This window comes from Diprion similis, chromosome 9, assembly GCF_021155765.1.
Source record: "Diprion similis isolate iyDipSimi1 chromosome 9, iyDipSimi1.1, whole genome shotgun sequence".
In the NCBI taxonomy this organism is placed as follows: Eukaryota; Metazoa; Arthropoda; class Insecta; order Hymenoptera; family Diprionidae; genus Diprion; species Diprion similis.
In genome coordinates this window covers 5,899,004-5,926,630 of record NC_060113.1, presented here as the reverse complement: position 1 = coordinate 5,926,630, position 27,627 = coordinate 5,899,004, and the positions used below count along the sequence as shown (strand labels likewise).

Here is a 27,627-nt window from a genome sequence, read left to right as displayed (position 1 = left end):
GAGTTGACTCTTTATTGTGAAAATGCATTCGTTGATGATAATTTCGAAAATCGAGTATTAATTCAAGTCATAACTCATTAATTGGCCAAGACCTGATTATATTTGAACCACAACCCGGAATATCTGCATCCAATGTTGAAATCATACGTCGTATCATTTTACACCTATTATGATTTTGCAATATTTATTATTAATGGGAATGACACTTTATCTACATAACCAGTTGTAGCTGCTCACCTTGCTATGTTAAAGAGTACACACATAAGCTTCGCTGTAAAAATGATTACCACTCATTTGCGAAGAGTTTGCTGATAGTGCAAGTGTTTCAATATAATTAAGCAGCTATCAGCTCAATAAGTTATTATCCGTCACTATAAAATTCCCGCAACAAGCGGTAGGTAAGGATAAATTCGCGCACATCGAAATACGTGTATTGATAATACTTGTTACATGATACTGAATCATTGCCTTCTACAATGAGAAATCTAGGAGAAACCCACCTCGCTGCCGCGCTCCCTAGAAAGGCTTAAGAATTTAGAAAATTCTAGAAAATTAGATGGAGCTTTATTAATTGTAATACATTGACCAAGATAGTGGATACTTTTGGGCTGCAACTAACATACAAGGTGTAATATATATAGGTACTATGTACTTCTTTGAATGCACTATTATTTTTACATTATTTACACGATCGTAACTTATATTCTTCTAATATTAATGTTATATAATTAAAAATTATATTTCATTATTTTAGTAACCACTGTATCTTTTTGGACAAAGCACTCTGTTAAATTGCACAGTACGCTCATAGGGGGGTAAAATACTATATATTTTTGTTTTATGGTCATCACCGTTATCATCAGTGTTCACAACACTGTTCCTAACGAATGTCTCAAGTTTCACCGGGTATTCGATCGAGACTTAAAAATATATTGTAATGAATTTATGTACATATGTAATATTTGTTATATTCACCGTTTTGCTTACCGAGCGCTCACCCCTTGAATTCTATACACTTGTTATGAACGAGAAATTTGAGATGAACTCGAGATTTGTACATTCCGCTGAGAGTTTATTTCTCTTATCCCTGTCTTTCCATATAACGCCATTCACTTCTCTTATTTGATTTAAAAACATACATATATATATATAAATAACGTGTTCGAGTTGTATAATGCATAAATCATTTTCACCACATAAGTGTCTAGTTATTTGTCATTTGGGTTAAAATGTTGTTTCGCTATTTAAATTGTCTGCTGATCTAACATTACACAAATTTTAACCTTCAGTTAGTATCTCTAATAGTAGCCGTTTCAGGCTGTCTAGGCCAGTCAAAAAGCCACAATCTGGACCCTGATGAATCGTAGAATTTGAATTTGAACTCCCCACAGAACTTCCAGTGTGGTTAAACGACATATTGGCAAAGTCGATCATTCTTACGTCGACGAGGGAATCTTCACTTTCTGCCTGTTTTTTTTCATCAGTTTTAACACGTAATCTTTTAGAAATACTCGAACATTCATCTTCTGTTTCAACATGCTTAGTGTTTTCGTATAATCGCAAATGTTGCCTGGGTCTGTTACGCTTTAATACACATCCCGTACTTTCCATTTCTACATCCGAACTAGTGTCCTCAGAACTATCAGCTGTGTGTTGCCCGCAACAAAATTCATCCCCGCTACTGCTGCTGTACATCATCCAGTCGTCAAATTGCGAGCTTTGAACAACAGTGCTGACCATGTTTGTAGGTGAATCCATGAACACAGTTTCCTCGTTAATTGGATAAAAACCACTAGCATTTTTGGCCCCTCGTGCAGCTGCCTCTCCAAAACTCCTGTGGAGTGTGGCTTGGCTAACTTCTTCGTGACCGCTAAGATTGTAATCATTTGAATTGTTGCTTGTGTCTGCATCATAACATGTTTCAGACCCATGAGCAATATTTTCCATAAAATTTAAGTCCGTCGATTCTTCTTCAACTCGAAGTGTCGGGGTGTGTCTTAGCACTGAAAAGTCATCTATTTGATACCCCTCATAGACGACAAGAAGTGAGCTGAAATTTATCAAATATCGTACAAGGGTGTTACTCTCTCATTGATCGGAAAGATGAACTAAAGATCCAACATTAAAAAATACATCGACAGTTTAAAAAAAAAAGCTTACCAGGAATAAAATCTGTAGCTACTTTGTCGTTCGATTGCACGGTGCAAAAGTTCCAGGCGAGCTATCACTCTTTGAATGGCTAACGTTCGTAAACCAAAACCATTGTGGAAGAAGCGGTATAGTGCTGCTTTGAAACCTTCTTCATTCAGTTCTCTGCCCCAATATTTATCTCTTTTAATATAATGATCTGAATCTGCTTGGTAGACCTGAAAAAAGATTACCAAACGGCATGAATAACTTCGGTCTTAATGCAATAACTTTGCTAAGATGAAATGGAAGCACAAACAGTAAAAATTGAGGATCCTACCTGCATTCCGCACAGACGAACTCCTAAAGAAGCAGAAGTACTGGCAGCACACTTGGCAATTTGTTTGCTACGTTTTTCAGCTGACGCATCATCACTGTACTGTCTGGTCCCCATTTTCAAATCCAATATACATGGATGCGTGTATCGAGATGTTATATTCTCCAACATTAGAAAATCTTTTTAAATGGTCAAGGAAAAAAATTGGGAAATATTGTACGTTGTGCAGGTATTGTTTGAGTTTTGTATACACATTTATAGAATATGTACACCTGACAATTTACTTCAGCTTCAACGAGTTTTTAGGTATAATATGAACTATTATTATCTAATTATATCAATAATGTACTGATAGAACTTTGACGTCAGTTGCGAGTTAGTGTATTTATTGAATTTTTTCAATATCTTTACTCAAGATAAGTTTGATGAAAACTCTGAAGTGTCATAAAAATTGATATAGGAGTATCCGAGTAGGCTGCAATAAGCAAATGACTAATCGAACGTAACTATTATGTTTGCAAAGGTAATATGAAATATTATCAGTTAACGAAACAAGATATTTTGTTTACAAGGTGAAAGCAAAGTACGTCTTTGAATAACAGTAATGGACTCTGAGTCTACTCATCACGATAATATAAATTCAAAACACAAAACAAGTTGAAGGATACGTTGTGTATTCGGTGTACTTTCCAAATGAGTTTCAGGCTTCAAGACATCAACTGTGCAATTATTGCGGTGAATTTTCATCCTGTGTAACAAGTAATATTAGGTTAGTAGCGTAATAAAATATTGTTGTGAAAAAGTTAAAACTACAATTGCATGATAAAATACAGCTAGAAAATTTTTACAGTAATAACAGTCTAAATAGTACCCGACATTTTTTAATGAAATAAAAAATAAATATCACAGGTATATAAAATACTGCTTACATAAAAAATATACGAAATTGTTATGACTCGTTTAAATATGAGCCTAACAAAAACCTGTGATGAAAATATGACGAGTAACACGTACAGGAATGTCAACGTGATGTAACACGTTACAGGGACACGAAATTAGAATATTTTTGAAGAAGAGGAAAAGTTGTTTATTCACCGAGAAAAAAGAAAATAAAAAAAAGGAAAACATCAGGACTTGGCTGCTTCCTACTTGACACACAGATATTCCCTCAGCCTGGTGAAATCGTCAAGCACACGGATAATTGTACTCGGTATCTTTACCTTTTCCATTTACCAAAAAGTATACTTGTAAGTATAGCAGGATAAATAGCGCTAGGTAGGTACTTGTAGGTTGATCTGGTGACGGCGGTGATATATAGACATAAAGAAGTAGCACACGTTATGAGCGATCATAGTGTATATATATGTGTACACAAATACATGAATAACATATGCACATTTAATGTGTATAAAGCAATCGACACAGTTCCCACTGGATTTCAGACCATACTCTCAGCAACTTTACTCTGAACTTTTTCTGTGACATAATACTATGCACGAAACAAAAACTCCTGAAGTCATGTTGATTTTCAAGTATTACTTAAAGGCAAAATATTGTTTTCAAATAGTCCTATATGTATATTGGGGAAAAACGCATCATTCAAAAACTCTAGAGGTGGAATGAACATATAGAAAAATGAGAAAACTAGATTTTTTTATCTAATTCAGTTTTCTTGTAATTATCAATTTTGGAAAAAAAAATAACTCGTCCAACCCATGAATAATTGAAAAAAATTTAGATGGTATCAAGAGTATGGTTCGTCTATAGTATCGTCAAAGAATAAAGTCGAAAATGAAATGAAAGAGAGTAAGATATAAAATCTGGTTGAAACGGTGTGGACAAGCCGATATGTTTATCTATATCTATAGCACATATACATGTATACATTTTACCGAGTGATATTATTATTCAGATTGACCTGACACATAATATATAAATATATTACGATGTAGATTATTCAAATAAATTTTTACTTCCCACTGTACGGTTTATTTTTCATAATATAAAAGGTCCTTTCGTATAATGAAGCGGCATATAACTATGAGACAACAGGGTTGATTTTCATTATTTATATGTATATTTACAACTAAACACGATAGTGTGGAAAACTGGAGAGTTTCTTCATCTTTCTTTTATAATTTCAAATATATTTATTAATTTACGTCATAAACATATTAGCGGCTAAGTACTAACATGCTTATTAAAATTAGATTTAAACTTAATTACATAAATTTTGGGAATTTAGAGGTATATTTTCGTTTATTGATGAATAAAAAATTTCTTTCTTCCAACATGATGATGAGAATTTTGTTATATAGAGACTGAGTGCATGTTCAGATGAATGTAATTTTACACTACATATGCACATACCTATACATATATATATATATATATATGTGTGTATGTATGTATGTATGTATGTATGTATGTATGTATGTATGTATGTATGTATGTATTGTTATTAAGCTATCCATTCGAAACGAAATAATAAAAATAAATATAGCTACGCTGTAACAAGTTGAACAGTAATATAAATCATAATAATAGTGATAGTAATAATAACAAATACTTGGCAACAGAAGTTATGTACTAGAAGATAGTACAATTCCACAGCACATGTTTATATGGATGAAACAAAAATCAGTGAGAAAAATTACAACAATTGTTATTAAATAAAATGAAATTAATCTGTGCTAATTTGCATCTATAATTATGTGCTGCAGAAATTGATCATGCTGTGATATTTTTCTATAAGTTACATAATATTATTTAACTCTAATATCATATAGCATATTAATTGTATGAAAATATATAAAAAAAATAGAATGTTTCTTGTAAATCTCTTTAACTTACTATACTAAATGTATTTACATACATTATAATTATACACTATGTTAAATATGATGACATAGCAAGTTCGGCAAACTCACATTAAACAATAGTATTATAATGAAATAATGAATAAAAATTTACCTGAGAACATCGTCACGCTTTCGTTTTGTCGAACCTTTTCCCTGGCGAGTGTTGGTTGTGTCTGCTTGATCTCTGAAGCTTGGACTGTAACGTTTGTCTAGTGAAACCTCGCCGCTACTGGAAGCCTGCATTACACCTGAAACATCAGCCGTTAGATGAGTTCAAACGGTCTTTATTGATCATATGTTAAAGACTGATTTTCAGCTGATAAAATGCTAACAGTAATACTGGCATTGTATGTCACACAATTATCGTTGTTACTATTCTTCTTATTTAGTACCCAACGCGCTTTCTACAAATTCAAAGATTCGTATCATTGGCATATATTACAGTCAAAATGTAAAATGCATCTTTTTCAATTTTTTTTTATTCAACGCACAATTACTAATCATGCTGTAAAAAATTCAGAAAGTAATTTATAACAAATTCGGATAAAGAACCACACTAATTTATCTCCACATAATTTCAATGAATATAAACCCCAAAAAATATGCTTTACCATTTTATAACCATAGCTGACTTAGAACTAAAACTAAATACATGACCAAAACTATTTGACGCAATACAATGCGCCTTGTTTCCCATTATAATCACAAATAGCTGAGAATTTTTAACATTGTAATAGAAAGTGCCACGATAACAATACACATAGTATAGAGGTCTAATGTATGTGTAAAATGTGGCTTGATAGCATAAATTCCACCTAAAAGAGAAAGTTCAATGTAAATACTTCCATACTTCGAAATTGCTCTTCTATAATCAATCGTTTTTAATATGCTGCGTGAAAACGAAAACAAAAAAAATACACACACGTATCCATATTCCTTCATTCCTCTATCGATAGTAACACTCACTCGGTATCATGACTAGTAATTTTGTAGCAATAATGAAAACATATTACTTTGACTGTAATACGTATACATACGTAATATAGGCATACACATACCGTACTGTATATGAAAACATATAAGCTTTTCATATGTCTCTGTGTGTACACAGTAATTATGTGTATCATATAATGAATAAGATGAAATTCAACCAACAACAGACAATAGAATTTTTTTCTCTCACAGTCAGTATAAATTTCACATTTGGTGGAATTATATTGTAATTGGTGATCAGCAACAAAATACAAACCCCGAGCATTGGCCAAGGAGAAGCAAATGGAATGTGTTCAGGGCGCTAGTGAGTCTGCGAGCGGGCCAAGCCTCGATTCCCAGACACGAATCCTTGTGACTTATTGGCTCTGGGGATACTTAAAAGAAAAGGTTTTTGCTAGACAATCATCAAACATGGCGAATTTGATGCATTTATTTTTCACATTAACATTTAATTCATGTTCAAATTGGCGCGTGCTTCGGGTATCACTTCATCGCAAAACAAGGAACCCTCGGCATTGAGCGAATCAAATCAAGGACAACCTTTAGATTTCCTTCTTCTTGATATCGTTACTTCATTTTTTTCGCCAAACTTTTACAAATATTGAAAAATATTCTTGTAAATAGTTAAGAGTTGTTTTGATAACTTATTGAATTGTGAGTTTTTTTAAACACAAGGATCAATAGTAATCATTTACAAAAATTGAACAGCGAATCGTTGTGATTGCCTAGTAACTACCACCATAACTTAATCTGTAACAAACGGCGAACTACATCTTGATTATGTTGCGTAGGTATCAACAAACAGAACGAATGTATTTATATTTTTGCTCAAAATCAATTACTGGCTTGTCCCATTGAAACAAATGGAACTGATTACGTGCCAATAAATTGACAAGCAAATAATACAAAACTCGTCGAGTCCCTACCAACGTTAAACAAGGTGAGATACTCGCAAAAAGTATAATTATTAGTACTTACCCAATTTTTCTTACTATTCGAGAGCGATACAACTATTTCTTTTGACACACGATGCAATACACGATGCTTAATGGCAGTCGCTACTGAGTCATTAGACGCATGTGACCTGTGACGTTGCGTACAAATGATTGACTGATTGATTGATGTATAACATTACATTATGCACTTATACAATATTAGAAATATGTACAATAGCATACCAATCAAAACTGATACTGACTGATTTTTATTTTATATTAAAGATCAAGAGGTGGAGGGTAAAAAAATGTACGCAGGTCAATCGTGTTGGTAGAACATAAGAAATATTTACGGTCGTAAAAATGACAGGAGGTATAACGCTAGCAATAAATTCAACTTGACATCAATTGCCACTGTAAGATTAGACAGTAAGTGATATACATCTATAATAAACAAAGCAGTTTTAACATGTTTTAGCAGTTCCAACCAAACAGTTCCAGAGTTTATCAATGAACTGAATTGCACTATCATTCTATTAGCTACGATTCTTTCTTCTTTATTTTTCCTGTACCTACCCAACGACTTTCGTTATTGCAGATGAGTCATTGCAAATAATGATATCATGAAATTCATAAAATACGATTAATCAATCTCTCTTGCACACTGCATACTAGGTTCGACCAAAGGAAACTTTTTATCATACATAAGAATTATTACTTTTACAAGAAACATTTTCCTTTTCCATAATTTTCACCCACTTTTCCCAGAGAAAAGCAAATTTTTCAATAGAATTAAAGAATGCGAGTTTGCGATAAAAATTATTAGCCTACCAATGATGAAAAATAAAAAAACAAATTTCATGTGATGAGAATTATTCGTTATACGTAATTACCTTCGACTTATATGCACTTGCGTATATCACTAGCTGTCAATTCACTGATCTTTACGTAATCAATGTAATGTGACGTTCAAACCAATGTACCGATAAAATATTACATATGCACATTCGTCTCTACTCGCTTCGATGCCAGTTAAATAAAATAACTACAAGGAGCTAAGCCGCCGGAATAAAGGGTTCAACTTCGGTTAAAAATAGATAAAATTTTTAAGGCTGTTCTTTGTCCCATTCAGAGGAAAAATAGTTCTCTGTTGCTTTTTGCATTGTTGATACATATATTTCGTGGTAGGTACTTTTATCATCGCATTAGAGATGAGAGCATATTTAATTGGCGCCTCCAGCAGCCGTTATTACGTGATTCATTTCGAGATATGTAGTTATAAATAATAAAAAAAAGTAATTAACATTACCAAGAAACATACTCGTCAATTTAGAAACCGGTAATAGTACAGTACAAAGCTTAGAAATTTATTATCATTGTACATATATCAGGTCAACTCTACTACTAAAATTCGTTTACGATCAACTGTGGTAGCACATTTTTCCAATCTACAATTATGAGTTAGTCCAGAACGGATGAACTCTAGTGTTCGCAAATGTTAGTCACTTGTACCATAATTAATTACAAATTTCCCTGAAAGCTATCGGAAGAAACTTCCCCTAAAGACTTTCAGGATTAGAAAAACCTTAGTTTCTTGCCAATGATTATATTGATATTTTCTTCGGAGGCCAAAAGTGCAAAAGAAAAGGGCTTTTTTTTTTTTTTTTTTTTTTTTTTTCCCGCTATAAAGTTTCAACGAGTCTAACGATACACAAAATTTATTCTCGTTAAAACATGTTCAGGTTTATCGATACATTGATTTTTTTTTTCTGTTATCGCGATCCCAATATCAGAAGACATTGTATTACTACAAAAAATTGCCAAAATGGTGTATACTTGATAAGTCAAATAATAATTTGCATGAATGAATTCATAAAATCGCAGTGTTTAAGTTGATCATGAGCGGAACGGGTTGGACTTTAAAATGGTGTTTACATATATGGTAATAACGAAATGTGGGTGAAATTTTTGTGTTGTCTGATGTAAGTAGAGTATAAGATACAGAAAACTCTGTCCGATTTCTGTGACCATAAGTGTGACATTAGTAAACCTATTTATTAATAAGACGATGACTTTGTTAATAGATGAAAAATATAAATAAATAAGTAATTCTTCTCATCGTAAAAGAAACGCATGAAAGACGTATACGATTACGCACTAAAAATTAAGTTACCTTTGAATTTGGGGACAAACATTTGTATATCTTGTGGAATGTTTTGATAGAACTCGAGCTCTCGATAGTTCAATGGCTTGCAGATGGTATTCTGGTTAAGCAGCAACAGTCTGGTATGACCGCCGACCTATTGGATATGAAATTCAAATTATTATTATTATTATTATTCTACTATCAAAATAGATAGGTATACTATACAGTTTGAGAATGAGAAATTTAAAAGTCCGAAGCTACTAACGTTCGCGGAACGAAGCATTGAGTGCAAAAATGACTATCTTAAAATTTTAGTTGAGTTTAAATAGTTAAGTTTCCAAAACATGTATATTAGACTGTATCAAAAAAAACGACTATTTTTGTTCGGTATCCTGAACAATATTTTCAGTATATTTTTCAAAAAAAAAAAAAAAAAAACAAATAGTCGATTTTTTTGATACAGTCTAATGTACATATTTTTCCAAACTATAATTTACTACATCTCAGACATTTCCTGAAATTGCAAAATAACGATTTCATACGAACGTGAATCACTACAAAAACGTTGCCAACTTCAGCGTCATCGAAATCTGATGTTTTCTGTATACGTATATTTTATTTCGGTAGTATCAATGCAAGAACCTTAATATTCACGAGGCTGAAGGTAAGTAACGTTGAACTATCGTAACATCAGGGAAAAAATCTTTATTCTACAATTTTAGAACGACTCTCAAGGAGTTGTCTTTACAAAATCTAAGTTTTACTAAATTTTAGAAGATCTGAAATATGTGAATTGACAACTTTCCTCAAATATTCATTGTTACAGTAATGTTACTAACTTTATCCTTATTCATATTCAATGCAGTAGCTAACACAGTGGATAATTAAGATTCTTCCCGCCGACATAATGTTTGTACGAAATCTATACTATACTAAAACTATACATAGTGGTATTTTTATCTAATAGAGAGTTGTATTTATTGCTTCGCTGATCCAAGGAGAAGGTCAACGACAATTTTTTTACTATAGTATAAGTATTGCATAACTATCAAGCTTCGGAAGCTCGGTCAAAATTTTTGTTTACAATGTTGACAAATATATTATTTCACATGGGCTATTTTAAACTTTCGAAACAAAAAAGAAAAAAAAAAAAATTGGACCCAAAATTATTCATCTTCTTAAACAATACAGTGCAATGTTATCTGGTATTTTCTTTCATTAAGTATAATTTAATTTTTAATTACATACAATAGATTTTTTGTAATTTCAAATGTAGAGTAAAATCGAAAATCTATCCGAGGCGATTTGTTGAAAAAAAGTTATATTAAAATAAAGTTGCACAAGAAATATGCTTTTGGCATTGAACAAATGTGATATGTAACATGAAAATGCAGATGTGATTCTGCTGAAGTAACTATCAATGGACCACTTTCATAAGGTGGCGAAAATTCTTGCTGAAATAAAATTCTCCGATTTTTGCTGAATAAAACGTCAGTATTCCATGACCTATTGCCATTGGACTTGTGCAATGTTAGCTGCTTTCATGACCGGCGGTACCTTAAAATGTGTGCGAACGGAGAGAACAGGAAAGGACAAGAAATGAGATTGGAACAATATCATTTCCAAAAGCAGGTTTGGCTGGATTTACAAAGCAACAACGTAATTCCCCGACTTTTCCCGATGAATAAGATTTTCTAACTATACTAAGTTTTTTTGGTTTTCCCAGCCTGTCACCACCCTATTTCAAATCGAAAATATCATTGTTTTTTCCTCATTCTTTGCATACGACCGTTGCGAAGAAGGCCGATTAATTTAATGAGAAGGCAAATCAGAGAAAAGACCTTGCATCCTTCTGCCTATTTATATTACCTGTATTATAAGCATCAATTGTTATTACTCTTGGCTTAAGATGTAAATACTTAAGCAGACTGAATAACTGGGTGCTGCACTGTCAAGTTGGATCTGAATAGTCTAGCCTCAGATCTTAATATAGATATCCATGATAGTAAAAGAAGAGTAGACAGACAAAGTGCTGCACATTATTCTGCTGCACCATCGTAGTAGCTGTATTATTTAAGTATGGTGGAAGGAAGATAAACTTGTGATGCAAGTCCTTCCATATTTCTTTGTGTATAATTAATTATCATAATTTACTCGAGTTTACTTTGTAGTTTGAAGAAATAAATGGCTCGCCATCTTTTCAACGGGCAAGAAAACAAAAAAAGATACAACACAAAAAGAGAGAAAGAAGATTACTAGTTTCTGTCTACCACAACATCCAATAATACGAATGTTGTAATTCGAGATACAGTAACGGAGGTCACAGACATTATACAGCGTCTGTGGAAGACTGCTGGTTCCTTCTTAATGTGCTGCGCCATTAACCTTTGATATGCTTCAAGTGTAGACGATATCTGCTCTGAACCACTCCGTACTGCCTCAACAGCAAAGATCAATGCTACAATTTTACACATCCAAAGACTAAAATAGTTAATCAGAAAGCTGCTCCTACCACATAACTGCTGTTACTAGAAAAACTGCGCTTCCCCTTTAAGCACCAGATAATAATTATTCATGGCAAACACGATAAAGACGGTCCATGTATCCAAATATCCAAACATCTAGATAACCCTTCCGGGTATCGAAGATCTAGAATCTTCCAAGAAAGCCTGAGGCAAGCCAATCCTAACATATTCTCTAAGTTCGAAGAAGAATATTGTTTCAAAAGTCAAGTAAGAAGGTGTGAGCTTTTCTTTGAGTTACACTAAATTGGACGACATCGATAGTTAGATAAGATATGCTGTTGGGTAATATGTGTTGTGTATATATAATTGTACTAACTAATATTGAAATTTCCTGTATAGTCGACACTGTGCGAAGTGCCTATTTGACTGAATACTTAACAGTACCTGGATGATAAAGATAAGGTTGAAGTTCGTACGATTTATGTAAACATGCGTTATCAGGACAACTGGTTACTTCACAAACTTAGGATTCTTAGAAATTTGGTACACTCTACGACAGCGTTAATATACTCTCAGTTGTTAGAAAGTTGCCAAATAATAACTTTTCTTTCAAAGTTTACCAATAAATAGTTCGATAAAAATACATAACATGTATGTGATAAAGAAGTGTTTAACGTCGTACAAACTCAACTACTGCGAATAGTTTAAATACGCAATATCACAGTACAACAGTAAGTTAGTCTGACGTGAGTCATTCTTAGATATAAATATGTATGTATGAATACTTGTACTACTCCACAACACGTGGCGAATGTTCAATCTAAATTTCGACAAAGCAATCATTTCAGGCGAGGATTTTGCACAACTCTCAAATCAACGACTGATCTTAAAGCGTAATTTTTGAGAAAAAGTTTTTTTTTTATTTAATTATTAAATAATTGTATAAAAATGAAAGTAGTAACAGTAAATGGAGTAATTATGAATCATTATAGTTTATTTGTTTATTAAAAATTGCTTTTTGCGTTACAATAAGAAACTCAATAATAAATTAATTATCTATTAAGCAGTTTTAGTGGAAAGGAACAGCGTTTCCCAAAGTAGAATGAAGAAAATTTATTTTATTTTCTAACGAGTCTGTGACCAATTTCCTAAGGTAGATTCCTGATAACATCTAGATAAATCGATGCATACAGTACAGGTTCATCCAAGTGATCAGAGTATCAAATACCTTGTGCAGGTAAAAATTGGGACAAGGTAAGTAGGTAGGAGAAAAGGGGGATCTGAAGTGAAAGAAAGTAATTGTGTTCTGTATTCTCCCTACTTGTGTTAATAATACCATTCCAGTGAAACGACGTAGGTAAGAGTTATTACGGTGATTCTTCTTTTATTTCTCAGAAAAACATGTTTTGTATTTTTCAAGAGTATGGTAGCTAAAACTGTAGTAGGATGGTGTGTTCTCCTCTCACAAGTTATTTCCGGAAATATTAACGACGCACCAAACTCTTGTTTACCCTAATATTAACGTTAGGATAGAAAATGCAAGAAAAACATAGACACGATTCTTCTTTGTATCTCCGAGTATTCTTTTGTAATAAGTATAAGAATAACATTTCATTGTTTTGCAAAAAGTATTCAATGACGATAATTACTCGAGGATTCAATAAGTTACAGTAATGTGTTTTGAACGAAATTTCGTAACAATAGCAATTTACGATTGAAAATATTTATACCATAAATTAATTAGCGAAGAAAATATTTCAAGAATTTAAAGTTGGTACCTTCATCGCAACGAAATATTGGAGAAAAAATCAGTATTTTCTTTATTTTAAAATGATTTTGAAAGAACCGAGATTTCGAAATATGTGAGTGTGTTTTGTTTTATCACGATTTCCTGAATTTCGAACAATTCGAAAATCGCAAATTAACGGTTTTTCCCTCGGCGTGAAATCGTTACCAACTTCAATATGATCATATTTCAGTAAAAAGCCTATAGACAATCGAGGAAACGCGCAACACAATTACGGTTTTGCATATTTATATGATAAATATGGAATTGATCGCGAAAAGGTGTCTAAAAACTGTAAGTGTTAGGTAAACGTAAAATATAGGTTGCATTCATTGAGAAGAACCTCAAGGCCACGTACTTAACAACAAACGGGGGGGAAGAACAAAAAGCGATTTGTGTAAAATAATTCCCTGAGTCAGTTGGCGAGATGTCAAAACATAACTGCGGAAGCCAGACAGACAATGGCAATGATAATATGCGATAAAGAAATCATAGCGAGTAATAAAAATTCAAGGCAAAAAAAAATTCGAAATAATTCATACGACCGATCGATTTAACCTCGTCTAGTCAGATAGTTTTTACGATTATAATCGTAAGGACAAGAGTTTAATCGACCTCGTAAACTGCCAAGACAGACTGACGATTACATTACATTGCCTCTTCGTGGTGCAGCGAGACGAATTCGACGGGAGAAATTTGATTGCGGTAGGGAAGCCTGAGACAAAAAACTATAATGTCTTCTTTCCTGGCCTACTGAACGCTCTACATCATTTGCATAGCTAGTTTCTTTGCGTTACGCATAGCTTCGTAGTGACAGGATGAAAATATGGGATCAACGAGATCGATATAATACCTGATTATTAAGGGGATGGAGAGCGACTTCTTCATCGTGATCTTGGAGGAATGATGCTGTTACTGGGGAAATGGTGGTGCTATGGCACTGTGGTTCAGTCTCTCCCATGCCCCAAGTACCCGCCAGGTATACCATCCCCGCGTACACTCCTCTGATAAAAAACGAACCACCCACTTCGTCGCAACTGGTTAGTTGATGTGTACACGTCAAACTTTCGATTATTCGACTTGACCTGAATGAATTTCGATTTTTGTCGATGTTTTTATTTACTTAATTTATTTATTATTGTTTGTTGTTGTTGTTGTTTTTGTTGTTTTTTTTTTCTTCTTCCAATCCTGTACTGGTTTATTTCTCTTTTCTCCCTCCCTCGATTCTCCTTCTCTCTCTCTCCCTCTCTCGGGCTCTCACTAAATCGTTCTATCTTACTCCCTCTCTCTTCTGAATTTTTTATTTCACTCTTTCCAGTCAGTAAGATGTGAGAATATGTGGATCTATAAGCGTACTGGCTGCGATTTTCGCTTCGTACGCACGATTCCAGACGCTACCGCACGACTCAATACACAGAGAGCACACCAGACGAACTAAGTAAATTTTGTACGTTATCTGGGGGACACCAAACAAACCGTTTCGCAGCATTAGATCCGTAACACAGTTATCGCATCAGCTGTAAAACGAGTGGGGGAATGGATTGCAGTTTGCAGTTGAAAGGAAACTTACATCAAGGGTAAAATCGACACTGAACAACGGAACAGTTATGTCGTACAGACTGATGAGTAGAAACTACGCGTCGAATCATGTCGCGATCGCAGCGCCGCTATTGGTCATGAGCTAGCAGTTAAGTTTTAAGTTTAATCAGTTCGGCCAGAGTTGCGCGATTGGATTTTTCCATTAGATGGCGTTGGGTAAATTCGTTTAGCAATACCGGCAATACCACAGATTTCTATAGCAATACTGGCATGGCCGTATTTTTTCAAACCAATCGCAATCTGAAATGGAATAGAAATCACCAACCGGTTTCTCAGATAGATTCTGCTCCTGCATAAATGAACTTACCGGTGTTTTGAAAATTTTTGCACATATTCAAATACTCATCACATCGCAATAACTACTACACGCGTCAACGTGATTCTGATTACTGTTACTCATGCCTAAAAAATATATCATGTATTCGTTTTGATGCGCAAGGAATCAATTTTAACCCTATAAAAACGCAGGGGGTGGGGGACATCCCACTTGAATTTAAATTTTTCGCTACAAGAGAACAGCTGCTTAGGTTTTTGACTCGAGACACATCAATCAACGCAACAATTTTTTCCACTATTTTGGAACATACGCAAAAAGTTATATGCCTCACGTGATTCTTTATTAAAAAACGAAGAAAATCATACCCTGTAGGACCATTAGCGATATGATGAACCCGAGAGATGGAATTTTCAAGATTGAGACGCTTTTTCACCCTCCATTACCGGAATAGGTATAAAAAATGACGTTACCATTCTACCGATATAATGTTCCGAAGTTTTTAGAAAGCTACATCATGTGTCATGTAAATGAAAGCAAACTTTAGTGATCTACGGGCGCGGTTTTCATTGCTACTACACTTTCCTATATTTTCTCAGCTAGCAAAGGTGCGTAACATTTACTAAAGTTCATTATTAGTTACACGCCATAAGTAGAACCATAGCATAGACATTGAGCATGAACTGCTCAACCAGACGTTGGCCGCGTGTACGTTCGATCTCTTTCTTACCTGCAGGAATATCAGAGATTGAGAAAGAAGGAGAATGGCCGCATATGCTTTCTATCTCTTTCACTGGGCGAATCACAGGCAAGCCATTGGCAATGACGTAGAGATGCGCAGCCATGCTCTATGCTATGAGTAGAACCAATAACTATACGGTGGGTTCAGTGGGTGGAACATTTGGGGATCCGTTATCCGTCATCTGTCAATTGAATTTTGAGATCTTAATTGCATTATTTACGGTCAATTAAGCGTTATACTGTAGATACCATTCGTAGAAATCATACGCAATGGCAGATCCTAAGTATGCTGATCTCCCTGGAATTGTAAGTAAAGGAGTTTCAGCGACAACAAAAAATTGGCCGTATGTTATAGAAAATTGGTTTAAAACGATTCTCGATGTTAAGAAAATCTTTGTGTACCGATTCTCACAGCGCACACATGATTTTACGGAAATTTACTCTTTCATGAGTATTACGCCACACTTGTTTCTGAAACTGAGGGTTAGGACACCATAGCTTCTGGTTTTCAATTCGCTTAGATGAATATTGAATTGACAATAAAATTTCAACTATACTCATCATCGACAACAACTCTACAATCTACAAAATTTCCCAGTCAGTTTTTTTTTTGCCAATATAAGTTAAAACGTGGAAAATGTCGTATAATGTCCTCGGATCAATAAATGATGTATTATTTATTTTAATATTAAGACCTGAACACAAACTGTTTTAATAAACTGAGTAATTTATTCCAATTATTTTAACTTTAGGCCTACGACCAGCCTGATGTCTACGAGACAAACGACCTTCCCGAATCCGATCAGTTCCAAAATTACTCTGAGGTAAATGTTCTTAGCTGAATTTGATCCTGTTTTCTACCGATGTTAAATTGAAATTAATTTTCAGGAAGAGAATGATTCCATCGAACGACTTCACATCAGCGCCACTGAAGCTTTTAATAAGTTTAAGGGAAAACACCTGATAAATAAAGGAGTCGACTTCTCTGATCAATTGTCTCGCAAACCAAGGACTGGATATAATGCTATGTAATACTTGTTGAAACATCATTTAATTTTTTATTTTTGTATAGGTTTTATTTTTGTTGCTCAATATGTCCATGATATTGCGCAGCAAAAAAAAAAATTAATTTGATGAACTTAACTTGGTCTATCTAACTTATATTGTTATCTGACAATTTTTTTAAATCAAAAACACAATTTCAGATCTGGAGTTTGGGAATTGCCTGGTGAAGGTGAAACTGAAACTCCGATCCAAAAATATCAACGGCTACAATGCGAAATAAAAGAACTGTATGACGAAATAAACCAGATCAAGGTAGAGATATGATTTTTATAGTGACAAAACTTTTTCTCCAGTTCACAATGAATTACTCTTTGCGAAAAAAAATAATACTTTGAAGTTTTGTAGTGACTGTAAGTAACGTTTCCAGTAGCCCTTATGAATAATATTGAACACTGTTCATCTCATTAGTGTACAAGACTTATTATAAAAGATAAAAATTTATTAGGAGTCAGCAAAAAACGATGGCGATGTAAAATCTGCAGTGGAGTTAGCATCTCAAGTGGAACAGACTGGAAAGCAGTTGGACAATTTAAAATTAGAGCAGTGCCTTGGTTCTGACCTTGTAACTTCTTTGTCTGACCCTCATGGCACGCAGCTACAGTATGTATTGGCGATTTTACCTGATACAGTGATAAACATTTAGAGCATACTTGAGCTGTATTGTTTTTACAGGAAACTGATATCACAGGTTGAGTTGTTTAAAGTTAGCGGTACTGGAAAACCGGAGAACTCAACCAGCAGTAATAAAGCTGAAAAAGAAGGCGATGTTCAACCTGGAGTACTTCAGTACCAAATGTTGTATCAACCAGAAAGAGCAAGATTACAAGAAGCGTCCAGAGTCGCTCATCTGGAACAAAGACTAGGACGTTTAGAGAACGTTATTGGTACTGGAAATGAAAAACTCAGTAGACTCAGTCAGGTGAGATTTGAGACACAGTTGTTTGTACTCAAGACATACACCTCAAACACATAATGCTTATTAGTTTTAATGAAGGTCCGTGAATTATGTTTTATTTGTATTTAAAGACAGTTAGGTAACGAATTATAACAATATCCTAATTTTTTTACAGTCAATCAAGACTCAAGGTTTAGTTGAAGCTGTGCAACAACTGGGAGCGAAAGCTGCTCTTCTAGATGCCACCCAGTTAGATGGTATCGAGAGCAGATTGGCAACTCTGGTCCACAGAATGGACAATATTGCACAGCAAAAAGCTGGTGCACCTATATCTTCTGATCAAGAACAAAAGGTATACTCAATGATAGGTGCACTCACAGCGCATCATTTATCACCTTTAATAATAAATTGGAAGTATGTGATGATAATATTATAAATTCACAGATATCAGAAATCTATGAAGTGATTAAGAAGACGGAAACCATGTCTCAAATTTTACCACAAACAGTGAATCGAATGCTAGCTCTCAGCACTGTGCATCAACAAGGTGAGGTTGCTGACAGAATTATTACAAATTTTCAACTTTGGGGGTATTACGTGTCACTGAAAAATTGCAGAACTGAGATTCTTGAAATTGAAGATGTTTTTAAATCAATCAAAAATTTTCAGCGGCTGAATTTAGCAGATCTTTGGCGCTTTTGGAAGAATTACAAGGCCAAATATCATCAGGACTTGAAAGTAACAAGGCAATGCTAAGAGGGGTGCAGGAAAGTTTTGCATCTAATTTGGAAGCAATTAAGAACAACATAACTGCAATTGATGAACGTGTAAAAAAACTAAATAAGTAATTATCTTAATAACGATAAGTTTAGATACTGCAAGCTGTCTTATGATTTTCTCTAGTGTACTTGAATATGCTAATTATAATAACTAATAATAACTGCACAAACATAATATGAGTATTACTTACCAATTGTAACATACGCATTATTTTTTGTTGTATTATCAAGCTTTTCTATCATCGAATCTTCTCTTGCGTTTAATAAATTATTAAAATACGTGTATTGAATCTAGATGTTTTAAAAAATTCTTTCTATTCATGTTTCACAAATGCCTTGTTCATCTACCATCTCCTTTTAGTATCCCGTTCACAAGTGGTGTAGATCTAGTTTTTTGTGACAAAGATTTGTATTTGAAATTCGCAAGGTCTAAATTCCTTTGTCCAAAGAATTGGGTCAAACTAACTTACACTACTTGCGTTCTCAACCCCTGATTTTTTCAGATATGTACGACATGTTTCGATTGGCCGAGATGTACCTAATATATATACTTGGGTTCAAAAACGATCTACATACCTAAGATGACTTAAGTGAAATGAATTGTGCAAAACTGACGTCTTGTATTTAGAACACCCATGAGATGTAGACTCAATACTTAGCCGATCTGTTATACTATTAAGCGAGTTCTATGCCTAGTTGAGTTTGGTAGATTAGGTATACTAATGCCTAAATATAAAAATGAAATGATCTAGACAAAAGGAGAAATAAAAAAAAATTTAGACAATAGTTGCCATTGTAGGCTAGAAAACTTGATATCGCTAATAATATTCAATATTTACAATTAACGCATGATGAGGGTTAGATGCTAAAAAATTAGAGTTGCACTTATAATTTTTACACATTTTTATTGACCCCGATATAAAAGCATTTAGAACCGCAATTTCTGGAAAAACCACTTGTTCTTGCCGGATTTGTACCTATAAAGAAGAAAAGATTCAGTAAATATGAACAGTTAAACCTGAGCGTCGAATACCATTGTCTAAATCTACAAAGACGGTACTCTTACCTCTCCTCAAACTTTACACGGGTTTGGAATCGGACCTTCTTGCGTTTCATGGGGTCCTTCAGGTCCTTGATTTGTGCCTTATCCAATGCTAGATCAACGGTGTATCGTGTTGGCATCAAGTGGTTATAGTTCAACATCTGACGAGAGAAAACCGAACAATTTAAAATATACGATATAACGAGTCTTGGGCAGAAATTTTTTATATGGGACTGTGTTCGTTGCAACCACAAATCTGTGGAAACTTATTTATTAATTGATTAATATGAAGCTCACAAATTGCAGGATAAATTTTTTAAATCAGACATTTTAAGAAATATAATAAATTGTTTCATTATCAAATGACTGTGGATTTCATTTTGTATTTGACTACCTATAGTGAATCAACTAGGAGAAGTGAAACTCACGATCAAGACTGGTAGTAGACAACTTCTCATAGAAATATGAAATGAATGAGAAATTAAAAACCAATCACTTAATTAGCAATTCAAAACCAAGTTATAAGGGTTACAGTTGTAGACCAGGTAAACTTTGTTTCATTAAAATCCTAATTTACTGTTCACCATATTTCTGAAAACATGGAAGTTGTGGATGACCCTTTAGATTGCAAGAATTCATTTTCAGATTTAGATTTTATCACCATCTTACTTATGCTTTCGAACAAGTTGACGAAAAAAATCCATGTCTTATATGAAGCTGAACAGTCTCAACTTAAACTCTTCATAATATAATGAGAAAAATTGAATATGATTGTTTTCTGGTACTGTTTTATGTAAATGGTTGCTGTATGCACATTAATATCAGTTTAACTAATGAGCTGAACAATAAATCAAAAATTTTGAACACTCTAGGAGCCTTTTCATTAGTAGACTTTAGTTTATTAATATTAACAAGATAACAATATGTTTCGGTTCAAAAATGGTTAAAATTGTATTTCTCAACCAAACTGATTCAAGATTTAATTACTTAGAATATTTAAAGGAAAATTGGAATTGAGGGGCTAGAAATCCAAGAAAATAAAGATACTCATATAGTACTTTTTGTGGCAAGCGTGATATATAAATAGACTCAGGCTCCAGAGTGCACTGTACTATAAAAAAAAAAAAAAAAAAAAAAAAAAAGAATTTCTTCGAGTGGCTATTTTACGCAAGTTTCAAAGTCATTGTACGGCTATCAATACGAGTTTAACATTGTAAAACTAACCTTGACGAAGGGCTTTATCTTGGATCGTTTGTGTAGTTTTCCTTTGCCCATACGCTTGTGTACCTTGCGAGGGTATCGATCGATGCCAGCAACCCAGGCATGGCCGTATTGTTTGTCTGACGTGCCATCGTCAAAATTTCGCATGACTATAGCTTTGCGACCAGCGTACCGGCCACTAAGGACCAGCACCACCTTCCCTACTTTCATAATCTTCACCATCTTGGTTTCCTGTAAAGAAAAAGAAAAAGGTTAAAACATTTTTGTTGGCTACCAATCCATCAGTAGTAATGATTACTGGCATTTGTTGTTCTTTGCTAAATTAAGAGTTTTATGAAAGTTTCAAGATCCAAGTAACGCATCGTGCAAAGTAACGTGCTGACAGTAGGTAGCTGTATACATTCCGGAATGTCGGACATAACCTGCAAGTGCAAGTGTGTGAAACAATAGTTTAGTAATGCAGCGGATCGTTGAATCTAGTTTTGAAGCTGATTTCTAATGAAATTTGTTATTTAAACGCAGGTGTGTAAATGAAAAATCTTTTGTGTCCGAGGAATCATTCGAATAAACAAACGTGTATGTGGCATAGGAGGTGCTGCCGAGATTCACAATTGTTAACGAATAACACTTGCACGATAAAAAACGAATTCTTGGCTTATAAGACGCACAATAATATTACGATTTCCGAGGTAATTAATGCCTGGTGTTATTACTTCAGAAAATCCCGATGTTCGTAGATTATTTTAACCATTACACGAGAACAGAACTTACGGTGTCTCCGCAAACCGGAAAAAAGAACTTATCGTAGCTACCAACTACGGTTGGGACTCGATATTCGAATACCTCGCGTTGAGTCTACTTCCGGCGCGACTCATCGCGCGATTCTTGACTCTTCACTAATATTAAATGCGATTTATATACATGGAATGACGATATAAGACAATGCTTATGCATTAATATGACCATAATTATATAATTATACCCTTGTTTTACCAATTTATCAATCCATTTACTCAAACATATGACTGAAGATGTCGTTATGACTGAAGATATATGTTGGGGATGCATGAGACGTATGTGATCGCCATTTTAACGCCAAGCGCAATTTAATATACAAAGAAAGTAAATCGAGCACGATTTTTCCGATTTTTAGTAAAAATCGAGGCGATTTCAGACTCGTGAATTCAATATTTGACGATCAATATATTCCCTCACGTATAATGTTACAAATATTTTTCGTATATTGGATATGTTCGAAATTATACTAAGTATTACCAACCTTGCCTTGCAAATATTAAAAATCCCCACAATTCAGACTGCATTTCAGAAGGGCCAACTGCCAAGCACCGAAATATCGAATGCCGATGGCTAATGGCTTGGGAATTGTAAATTGTAATACCGGCGATATTAGTTTATGACGATTAACCTATCGCGACAAATTTTAATGTAATTACTTGGTAATTGAAAATAATTGATCAATGGAAAATTTGACAGGGAATTTATGAAAATTAACCGTGACTTGCGAGGTTCTCATCTACTTCTGCAACTGCCGATAAAGCATAAATAAGAACGGAGAGGAGTAAAAATTATCTCAAAAAGGAACACAGAGGATAAACATAATATAAAAATTGAAAATTATGTTCAAACATGAGTGAAAACACACTTGAGTTATCAGACATTCAAGAAGCGAATGACCATGAAGGTAAAAACTTATTGTAACCATTGTATTAGAATGTATTCAATATATCAACGAATAAATAATTGCTCGAGCTAATTCTTTGAAGAAGTTATTTTACTACTTATTAATGAAGATTGTCGAATGTATTTGCCTACATAAATAACTTTATTTTTTTTACCAATCAACAGATTATGGAATCTACAAAAAATACGTCAGCATATGGGAACAGCCAAATGCGTTGGACGTTCTGTTGGACGTAGTTGGATCAGAGGAATTCATCTACAAGCTAACGAGTTCGAGTTTCAAAAAGAAGCTTGTTTGGGAGCAAATAGCGGCGAAGATAGAATCTCAAGGAATATTGTTGGGTGAGAATCCATGTAAAGTAGCCTACCAGAAGTGGTTAAGTTTGAAAAAGACTTTTATCAGCGTGTTGAATAAAAAGAGTGGAAAAACTCCGCCATGGTTTGGTAAACTTAGTGAAATATTTGAAAAATCAGAGGGTAAACTGTTAGGAAGCGTAAGTTTTCAAGGTGACGAAGAAGTGGAACAAGTAGAAACACGGGGGCCAAAATCGAAAAAAATGAAGCAAGAATATTTGCCAGTAGCTGAAGAGGATGATGTTAAAGAGGGGATTCAAATAGATCCTGGACAGTATATCGTTGAAGAAGTTGGACAAGTGACTTACGCCGATGTTATTGCAATAATGCAGCAACTAGAGTTGGAACGAAAAGAAAGGGAAGAGGCAAGGGAGCAAAGAGAAAAAGAAAGATTTGATAAATTGGCTGATCTGATCAGGCAACAAAACACTCTCACTGAGAAACTGATAACAATATTAAGCAAACCATCCACAAATGTAGAACCTACAGAAAATCAGTCTGTGCTACCGATGGATTCAGTATGTATCATCGCAACTGAGGATATTCAGCAATAATTAGACAATTTTATTTCATGCTGTTATTTGGATAGCTAGTTTGTAAATTCCTTCCAGAATAATCCATATGGCTGATGTTCCTTGAACAGTAATTACCTAATCGTGTCAAACTTTTAATCAAACTGTACTGGATTACCGTGAAGTTACAAAAACACTACTGAAACTGAAATAGACTAAACGTTAGATTCAAAGTACTCCAACACTTTGTGTTTTTTGAATTTCATAATCAAGCCTTAGTCATCTTATCTTGTCGAGGAATTTCTCGTACCAAACAATATTTTTGCAATGCTTTTGAATGATGTGCCTAATGCTGTTGACCTAATGCATGAGGTTTTATCAGAGTTTTGTAAGATTGTAACAAACTAATGTAACTTACACCAAAATTGATTATTCCATTATTGTGTTTCACCCTAAAGATTCTCAAAATCTTCGGAAAGATTTTCTAAATCAGCTATTTTTCTGTATTCGAATAAAGATTTCCACTTTGAATAAAGTGTTGCGTTTTTTTTTTTTTTCTTTTCATTTAATTACAAAAAAACTGATCGAATAATTTCCTATGCAAAAATAGGTTCTCTGCAGTATATATCTCTTTAAAAATCAATTTTTTTACTATCATTTCATTAAAAGAACTGAATCTAGAGAGGAAATACTATAGTTTCCGAAAATCCTTTTTACGACTTCTATGTGAAGTTTTAATGGGTAGAGAAAAACGCTCGTTTTTTTCATGAGAAACTTTGTCTAGAGCGCAAGTCTGATGTGTGATATAAATTTAGGTCAGATTGTAGACACTGAGCGTGAGAGTTGGAGGAACAAAATTTGTAACATTTTATCCGAAACCCAACAGAATTATACGCACAATTTGCGACGAATTCAATTTAATAGATGGAATTATACGAACATCTGATATTATAAACGATAAATTAATTGTATCCTGTATCAAACTATATTTGATTTTACATCTCGCGGGTAAAGTCAATATGCAAAGTAGTTTTTTTAATTAAATAAAATATATATCCGAATTATATAGAAAGTATTTTTCATAAATAATGCGTCAGGAAATCACAATCCATTGCATTATTCACTTGATCCAGAAAGCGTCAGTATTTTTTTACCAGACCAATCACATTGAATTGGGAAAATGTCAACTTGTATTTACAGCTTGTACAGAATTATGGTCCTCGAAGGACTCAAATTATACCACGATTGAATTAATGCGCTCAATTAAATAAATTTTGACGCGTTTTATAATACGCAAGAACAAAATTCGATAAACGTCAGGGACAGGCGCGTAGGCGTATTTTAATCACTTCTCCCTCAAATAATTCGAAATTCTCAAGAGCATCTAGAGACAAGCTGGAATTGTCGAATCTAAGTTACATTAATATTATAAGCCCCTTGATTTATAATCTTATCCTAATTCCTATTAGTCCCAATTAATTGAGGATAAAATTTTTTTCCGAAGTCCAATCCAGCTGTACATTTGCCTCTTTTTGTTGGATTTAATTTTAGAAGAATAAAACAAGAAATCCGTCCGATTTAAGCCCCTGTACCCAGGGGCAAAAAAGCTCCAACATACCGAAATGGAAGAGAAATGGAAGGCGGATAAAAACAACACACTGATAGAAAACGCATGCTTGTTTGCGCGCAAAAACAAGCCGTGAGTGTACTTGAGTGTTTGAGTGTGTCTGAACATTAAACGAGTGGGCGTCGAAATATAGGGGTGTGTGTGTGTGCGGGGTTGCAGGTCGTGGGGCGCGGAGGCGAGACCTTGAAGAGTTCCGTCGACGTGACGACCAACGGGTGGAATAAGGAGGAAAATGGGTGTAGGAGCAGAGGGCTCGTTCCGCCTCTGCAACAAGTGTTCTTAATCAATATATCCCGCAAGCACAACCAACCACGTCAATCTTTGAAGCGCGCGGTGCGGCTGGCGTTGGTATTGGCGGTTGATTTTATCGTATTGAAGTTAGTAACGTTATCGTAACGATTCATGCTGAGTAAAAATTATTATTTCGCGATTTTGAAAAAGCAGGAAATCCAGTAAGCTGTAATAAAACAAAACACACTCTCATTTCGAAATCTCAGTTCCTTAAAAATAATTGTAAATTTACGAAAATAGTGATTTTTCACTGATGTTTCGTTACGATAACTAACTTCAACTTCGTTCAATTACCGTATTGAAGTTAGTAACGTTATCGTAACGATTCATGCTGAGTGAAAATTATTATTTCGCGATTTTGAAAAAGCAGGAAATTCAGTAAGCTGTAATAAAACAAAACACACTCTCATTTCGAAATCTCATTTCCTTAAAAATAATTGTAAATTTATGAAAATAACTATTTTTCCCTGATGTTTCGTTACGATAACGTTTTTAACTTCAACCTTGTTAGATTTTAGCAGGTGAGACACGGGGGCGTCGCACATTTGTGCCTATGTACATACATACGTACACATATACAAGCGCCCCTATAATTTGTATAGAGTGAACGTATGCGCAGGTGAATGTCGGTGTACCGTGTACACGGTACAATAATCAGGTGCTTAGCGTGTTATCCACAAACACGCGGGGGAAATGTTTGCCCTTATGACCTTCTGCTTCCCACATGCTTTGATAGGTCAACATTGCAGAACCCTAGCGATCATTGGACAATATTACACATAGGTTTACGTAGAATGTATGTTGTAATATATCACGGTATCAATTAACAAAGATATTTCTGCGAAACAAGATTCGACGGGTAGGGTGGGGGGGGGGGGGGGGGGGGGTATTTTTGGATTGCTATCACGATTCAATATCTCTGAGGATGTTCACCCGGTTGTGGATTGTATTATAATTGCCTTATAATATTGTAAGTACTTAGGGAGAGTCGTAATCGATTATAAATGTTGGTTTTATCGTATGATTTACGGTATGTGAACTGAACCTAATGGGATATAAAATATAATCCTAATAGCTTGTAGGGCAGTTTTCCGTCCCTTATGATGTTCGTATAATTTACCCATAATAATCAGATGCAGATTAGTCTCTTTTAGGCGTTATGTCGTTTGTAACCACGCCCATTATATTTTGCCAGCCCAATAAAAAATTTTTGTATTTCTTATGTCCAGAAACCTTTATGTTTCCTGATAAATGAATAAAAATTCAATTTCAAATATCCTAATGAAGATCGTAAGACATTTTATGTATTAACGGTTCCATGTTCGAATGAGTTGAAATTTCTTTCGAAAACTTTCTTTATTAGATAACAGAATTTATTAGTTTATTTCGACATGAATTATAAATTTCGGGAAGATTGAATTAGTTTCGAGCCAAGCACTAGATACCGCACGTGCGTAAGTGATTGCCCAACTGTCACTGCAGCTAAATGTCCTAGTTTGTTAAAAAAAAATACATATATATATATATATATTTTGAATTATATCTTACAATGCTCATGTATCGAAATTGATAGTGTAATCGCACCCTCAACTGAGTTGGGTATTTGTTGACTGGCTCAGAAAATATTCCTTCGATTTCTGATCGCTATGTGTTTTGACCATAACGTTAGTACAAAATTTGGACACAAAAATCTATCAAATACAAGAAGAGTAAAATTAGACAGTGTCTGAGGATCCAAATGAGCCAAAAAAAAAGAAAAAAAAAACAGGTAAAAATTGTTATTTCGCTACACATTCGAATGAATTCTTTCCGCAACCTAGAGAGAAACATTCCAGCCAAGGGATATCCAAACTTTGGGCCAAGTAATGGAGCGGAT

The 27,627-nt window shown here is 34.2% G+C and overlaps 4 protein-coding genes across 11 annotated transcripts; 2 read left to right on the top strand and 2 right to left on the bottom strand.

Moving 5' to 3' along the window:
• Positions 1 to 629: 629 nt before the first annotated feature.
• LOC124410511 (inositol hexakisphosphate kinase 1) lies at positions 630 to 15,293 on the bottom strand. Of its 4 annotated transcripts, XM_046888953.1 has the most exons (8): positions 8,147 to 8,287; positions 7,297 to 7,905; positions 6,575 to 6,692; positions 5,438 to 5,573; positions 3,133 to 3,212; positions 2,468 to 2,643; positions 2,161 to 2,366; positions 630 to 2,050 (listed from the first exon to the last, which is right to left on the bottom strand). In XM_046888953.1, the coding sequence occupies exons 4-8, from the start codon at positions 5,566 to 5,568 to the stop codon at positions 1,279 to 1,281; spliced, it is 1,365 nt and encodes a 454-aa protein (XP_046744909.1). In that variant the 5' UTR covers positions 5,569 to 5,573; positions 6,575 to 6,692; positions 7,297 to 7,905; positions 8,147 to 8,287; the 3' UTR covers positions 630 to 1,278. The 4 variants fall into 4 exon arrangements, with proteins under 4 accessions (XP_046744909.1, XP_046744907.1, XP_046744908.1 ...); XM_046888951.1 differs by lacking the exons at positions 6,575 to 6,692; positions 7,297 to 7,905; positions 8,147 to 8,287 and adding exons at positions 9,427 to 9,553; positions 14,504 to 15,293; XM_046888952.1 differs by lacking the exons at positions 7,297 to 7,905; positions 8,147 to 8,287 and adding an exon at positions 9,427 to 9,559.
• A 1,093-nt stretch (positions 15,294 to 16,386) lies between these two features.
• LOC124410513 (dynactin subunit 2) lies at positions 16,387 to 19,247 on the top strand. Its single transcript, XM_046888955.1, has 9 exons — positions 16,387 to 16,570; positions 17,017 to 17,088; positions 17,153 to 17,292; positions 17,470 to 17,581; positions 17,775 to 17,929; positions 18,002 to 18,248; positions 18,400 to 18,576; positions 18,669 to 18,771; positions 18,894 to 19,247. The coding sequence occupies exons 1-9, from the start codon at positions 16,535 to 16,537 to the stop codon at positions 19,070 to 19,072; spliced, it is 1,221 nt and encodes a 406-aa protein (XP_046744911.1). The 5' UTR covers positions 16,387 to 16,534; the 3' UTR covers positions 19,073 to 19,247.
• Positions 19,248 to 19,893: 646 nt separating this feature from the next.
• LOC124410392 (60S ribosomal protein L27) lies at positions 19,894 to 22,059 on the bottom strand. Of its 3 annotated transcripts, none has more exons than XM_046888718.1 (4): positions 21,935 to 22,059; positions 21,270 to 21,497; positions 20,070 to 20,206; positions 19,894 to 19,980 (listed from the first exon to the last, which is right to left on the bottom strand). In XM_046888718.1, the coding sequence occupies exons 2-4, from the start codon at positions 21,486 to 21,488 to the stop codon at positions 19,932 to 19,934; spliced, it is 405 nt and encodes a 134-aa protein (XP_046744674.1). In that variant the 5' UTR covers positions 21,489 to 21,497; positions 21,935 to 22,059; the 3' UTR covers positions 19,894 to 19,931. The 3 variants fall into 3 exon arrangements, with proteins under 3 accessions (XP_046744674.1, XP_046744676.1, XP_046744675.1); XM_046888720.1 differs by having other exon boundaries at positions 22,038 to 22,056; XM_046888719.1 differs by having other exon boundaries at positions 21,980 to 22,049.
• Positions 22,060 to 22,784: 725 nt separating this feature from the next.
• LOC124410390 lies at positions 22,785 to 24,365 on the top strand. 3 transcript variants are annotated; one of them, XM_046888713.1, is made up of 3 exons: positions 22,785 to 22,968; positions 23,133 to 23,867; positions 24,146 to 24,365. In XM_046888713.1, exons 1-3 carry the CDS (start codon positions 22,914 to 22,916, stop codon positions 24,172 to 24,174), a joined length of 819 nt encoding a protein of 272 aa, XP_046744669.1. In that variant the 5' UTR covers positions 22,785 to 22,913; the 3' UTR covers positions 24,175 to 24,365. The 3 variants fall into 3 exon arrangements, with proteins under 3 accessions (XP_046744669.1, XP_046744671.1, XP_046744670.1); XM_046888715.1 differs by having other exon boundaries at positions 22,786 to 22,968; positions 23,133 to 23,877; positions 24,156 to 24,216; XM_046888714.1 differs by lacking the exon at positions 24,146 to 24,365 and having other exon boundaries at positions 22,786 to 22,968; positions 23,133 to 23,910.
• Positions 24,366 to 27,627: the final 3,262 nt, after the last annotated feature.

Coding starts and splice junctions, on each gene's coding strand:
- LOC124410390 (XM_046888713.1), top strand. CDS start 22,914: ATGAGTGAAAACACACTTGAGTTATCAGACATTCAAGAAGCGAATGAC. Junction 22,969..23,132: donor AGAAGCGAATGACCATGAAG/GTAAAAACTTAT, acceptor ACCAATCAACAG/ATTATGGAATCTACAAAAAA. Junction 23,868..24,145: donor CATCGCAACTGAGGATATTC/AGCAATAATTAG, acceptor TTTCTCGTACCA/AACAATATTTTTGCAATGCT.
- LOC124410392 (XM_046888718.1), bottom strand. CDS start 21,488: ATGGTGAAGATTATGAAAGTAGGGAAGGTGGTGCTGGTCCTTAGTGGC. Junction 20,207..21,269: donor AGATAAAGCCCTTCGTCAAG/GTTAGTTTTACA, acceptor TTCTCTCGTCAG/ATGTTGAACTATAACCACTT. Junction 19,981..20,069: donor CGTGTAAAGTTTGAGGAGAG/GTAAGAGTACCG, acceptor TCTTCTTTATAG/GTACAAATCCGGCAAGAACA.
- LOC124410513 (XM_046888955.1), top strand. CDS start 16,535: ATGGCAGATCCTAAGTATGCTGATCTCCCTGGAATT. Junction 17,930..18,001: donor CCTCATGGCACGCAGCTACA/GTATGTATTGGC, acceptor TTGTTTTTACAG/GAAACTGATATCACAGGTTG. Junction 18,772..18,893: donor CAGCACTGTGCATCAACAAG/GTGAGGTTGCTG, acceptor AAAAATTTTCAG/CGGCTGAATTTAGCAGATCT.
- LOC124410511 (XM_046888951.1), bottom strand. CDS start 14,638: ATGGTATACCTGGCGGGTACTTGGGGCATGGGAGAGACTGAACCACAG. Junction 9,554..14,503: donor TCCATCCCCTTAATAATCAG/GTATTATATCGA, acceptor CATATCCAATAG/GTCGGCGGTCATACCAGACT. Junction 3,213..5,437: donor AAGCGTGACGATGTTCTCAG/GTAAATTTTTAT, acceptor CTTGTTACACAG/GATGAAAATTCACCGCAATA.